The sequence below is a fragment of the Galeopterus variegatus genome, unplaced genomic scaffold (assembly GCF_000696425.1).
Source record: "Galeopterus variegatus unplaced genomic scaffold, G_variegatus-3.0.2 Scaffold13697, whole genome shotgun sequence".
In the NCBI taxonomy this organism is placed as follows: Eukaryota; Metazoa; Chordata; class Mammalia; order Dermoptera; family Cynocephalidae; genus Galeopterus; species Galeopterus variegatus.
In genome coordinates, this window is record NW_007739808.1 from 18,960 (window position 1) to 22,052 (window position 3,093).

At 47.9% G+C, this 3,093-nt stretch overlaps 1 protein-coding gene across 1 annotated transcript in view; it reads left to right on the forward strand.

Moving 5' to 3' along the window:
• CRYBB2 (crystallin, beta B2) overlaps positions 1 to 1,182 on the forward strand; it is an 8,949-nt gene extending 7,767 nt beyond the window's left edge. The window contains exons 4-5 of the mRNA XM_008563467.1: positions 476 to 618; positions 908 to 1,182. Coding sequence (XP_008561689.1) covers positions 476 to 618; positions 908 to 1,076 — 312 coding nt within the window. The 3' untranslated portion in view covers positions 1,077 to 1,182. The remainder of the gene's footprint in view (positions 1 to 475; positions 619 to 907) is intronic.
• Positions 1,183 to 3,093: the final 1,911 nt, after the last annotated feature.

Here is a 3,093-nt window from a genome sequence, read left to right on the forward strand (position 1 = left end):
AGGATTAAATGAGATAACTAAGAAAAATGTCACAGGAGCAGGAGGATGTGGCCTTGATGAAGGAAAACCAAAATATCTCAAGGGCCTACTAGAGGCACAATAAGCCTGTGCATGTGTGTGTGTGTGTTTGTGTGTGCAAGTGTCTGTATGGGTTTGTGTAGATCATGGTTGCCACTTATAAAAGAGGAAGTTGATGGTATGGGAGGAAAAATGATATTTCAGAATCAAACATTCCCCAAAGTGTAGAATATGGGAGTGCCTTTTACGTAGAAACTCATGTAAAAGTGGCTCAGTGGAAACTGGACAAGTGGCCACTGTTCAACAGCTGTTGTCATAGGCACTCACATGGTGGGTGCATTGGGCAGAGGGTCATGTGTAAAGTGTGCTGATCCCCACTCTGGGGCATGGGGGTGGGCTGGGAAGACCGACCCTGGGCCCCCTCACCCTGTTCACTTCTCCCCACCCCCATCAACAGGACAGCCAAGAGCACAAGATCATCCTCTATGAAAACCCCAACTTCACAGGGAAGAAGATGGAAATCATAGATGACGATGTGCCCAGTTTCCATGCCCATGGCTACCAGGAGAAGGTGTCATCCGTGCGGGTGCAGAGTGGCACGTGAGTGCATTTCCAGTCCCAGCTTGCCCTGCCTTGGAGCCCAGACATGGGGGTCCTAAGTGCTGCTCTGCCCTGCGCTCACTGGTGGTCTCACACACATCGCTGTGCTCCCATCAAGAGGGGCTCGATGCTGTAAGGGTGGGGAGCAAAGGGGCGTCCTGCTTAACACCCCAGGAAGAGTGTATGGGTTGGGAAGCTTCACCTTTCCTAATGACTTAAGGATTCTCTCTCTCTCTCTGTTTCTCCTTCTGTCCCCCCGTTTCACTTCCCCTCATGTCTGGCCCTGCAGGTGGGTTGGCTACCAGTACCCCGGCTACCGCGGGCTGCAGTACCTGCTGGAGAAGGGAGACTACAAGGACAGCAGCGACTTTGGGGCCCCCCATCCCCAGGTGCAATCCGTGCGCCGCATCCGCGACATGCAATGGCACCAGCGAGGTGCTTTCCACCCCTCCAACTAGTGCCCCTTTGCCCCCCTCATCATTCCTCCTTCCCAGGAGCCAGGTCTGCTGCCCAGGACCCCTCTATACCTCCCGGAGCGTGAATAAAGTGTGACTTGCAACTTCTCTGCTACGGGTCTTTCATCCCCAGTGGAAGCTGGGACGTGTGTGTGTGTGTGTGTGTGTGTGTGTGTGTGTGAGAGAGAGAGAGAGAGAGAGAGAGAGAATCAGCAAGTGTCTGGGCTAGGGGCAAAGCAACAGGGCCTTTGTTGAGTCTTTTTTTAATTTTTAATTTTATTTCTAATTTTTTTTATTGTGGTAAAATATACATAAGATTTGCAGTTTCAACCATTTTAAAACATACAATCGTATGGAATTAATTACGTTCACAATGTTGTGTGACCTTCACTTCTACCTACCTCCAAAACTTTTTCATCATCCTAAATACAAACTCTGCACTCATTAAGTAATCTTCTCACTCATATGTGGAGGCTAAAAAAGTTGATCTCACAGAAGTAGAGAGTAGAACAGCAGTTCCTAGAAACGGGTAAGGGGAGCGGGGTGAGAGGATGGGGAGACGGTGCTTAATGGATACAAAATTGTAGAGAAATAGGCAGAACAAGAGCCAGTGTTCTGTAGCACCACAGGGAGACCACAGTCAACAGCGAATTACTGATGACTTCAAGTCATTAGCAGAGAGGATTTTGAATGTTCCCAACACAAAGAGGTGACACATGTTTGAGGTGATGGGCATGCTCATTACAGCTCTGTGGCTACTGGGAGGTGTGACCTTGGGTACATCGTCCAACCTCTCTGAGTCTCTGCTTCTTCCCCTGACTTACAACCCTCCTGCCTCCCGAGTGGCTGGCGTGGCCGACCTCCTGGGCTCCCTCCTATGTGGTTTCTAGCACAGTTGCTCTCGGGGACGTGTGATGGGTTGCTCTCGGGGACCCAGCCCATGAAAACCCATCCACTGCCTGCCGTTCTCAAATTATTACGTTACCACTTTGAGCCTGGGAGTTCTTTCGGATCTACTAGAGGAGCCAAGAACCCTGCAGCCCCCACCCCATCCCGGGAGAGGTCACAATGACATGTTTGTGTGTTTGCATGTTCGTTGGCCGCTTTGCTCATCACTGGGTTTGTTCGATCATTTAGTGGAGCCTTGAGTGCAGCCGGGCTCGAGGCGATACCGCATTAATTGAGAATGAGGCTGGCGATCCGGGGTCAGACAGGCCTGGTTCTCGCGGCTGCCCTGCGGCATTGGCTGTAGTAGGGCCTCAGCCTGGTCACTTTACTTCTCAGAGCCTTGACATTTCTACTTGGAAAAATAGGAGAAAAGCAGAGCCCCTCTAACGGGGTTGCAGCGAGCATGAACTGAGGCGATCTAGTCCTTCTCTCTACAGACTAGTCTTTTGCACTTCTACAGACAAGTATCTGCTCCCTGGATGTATCCTCTTTTCACTTTGTTTTGGGTGATGTAGTTTTAAATTTTAACGTAGTCTAACATCGGTCTTTTTCTTTATGGGTTGCACCTTCCACGTCTTTTTAAAGAAATTCTTTCTAACCCCAAGTCACAAATATATTGTCCAATATTTTTTTTTTTCCTAAATGTTTTAAAGCTCTGCTCTTCACATTTAAGTTCCTAATCTTCCTGGAGCCAATTTCTGCGTATAGTGTGCAGTAGGAATCCAATTTCTTTTTTGGTTTCTTTTTTTCATTTTGAACAACTGTTATCCTAGAACAATTTATTGAGGAGTGTGAGTGCATTTCCCCCACGGTGGTGCGATGTCACCTCTGTCATTTATCTGATTTCCGCATACACATGAGGTCTATTTGGGGCTCTGTTTTCTGTTTCTGCAGTTTACTTGTGTAACCTCCTGCTCTTACCACGTCATGTTAATGAGTATCGCTTTGTAATAAGTTCAAGTCCCCTACATCATTAGTCTTCTTCAGAAATGTTTTAGATATTTTTGTTCCTTTCTACCTTCACTAAGAAGTGTCTCCTCAAATTTGGAAAAATGGAAAGCCTTGTTGAATA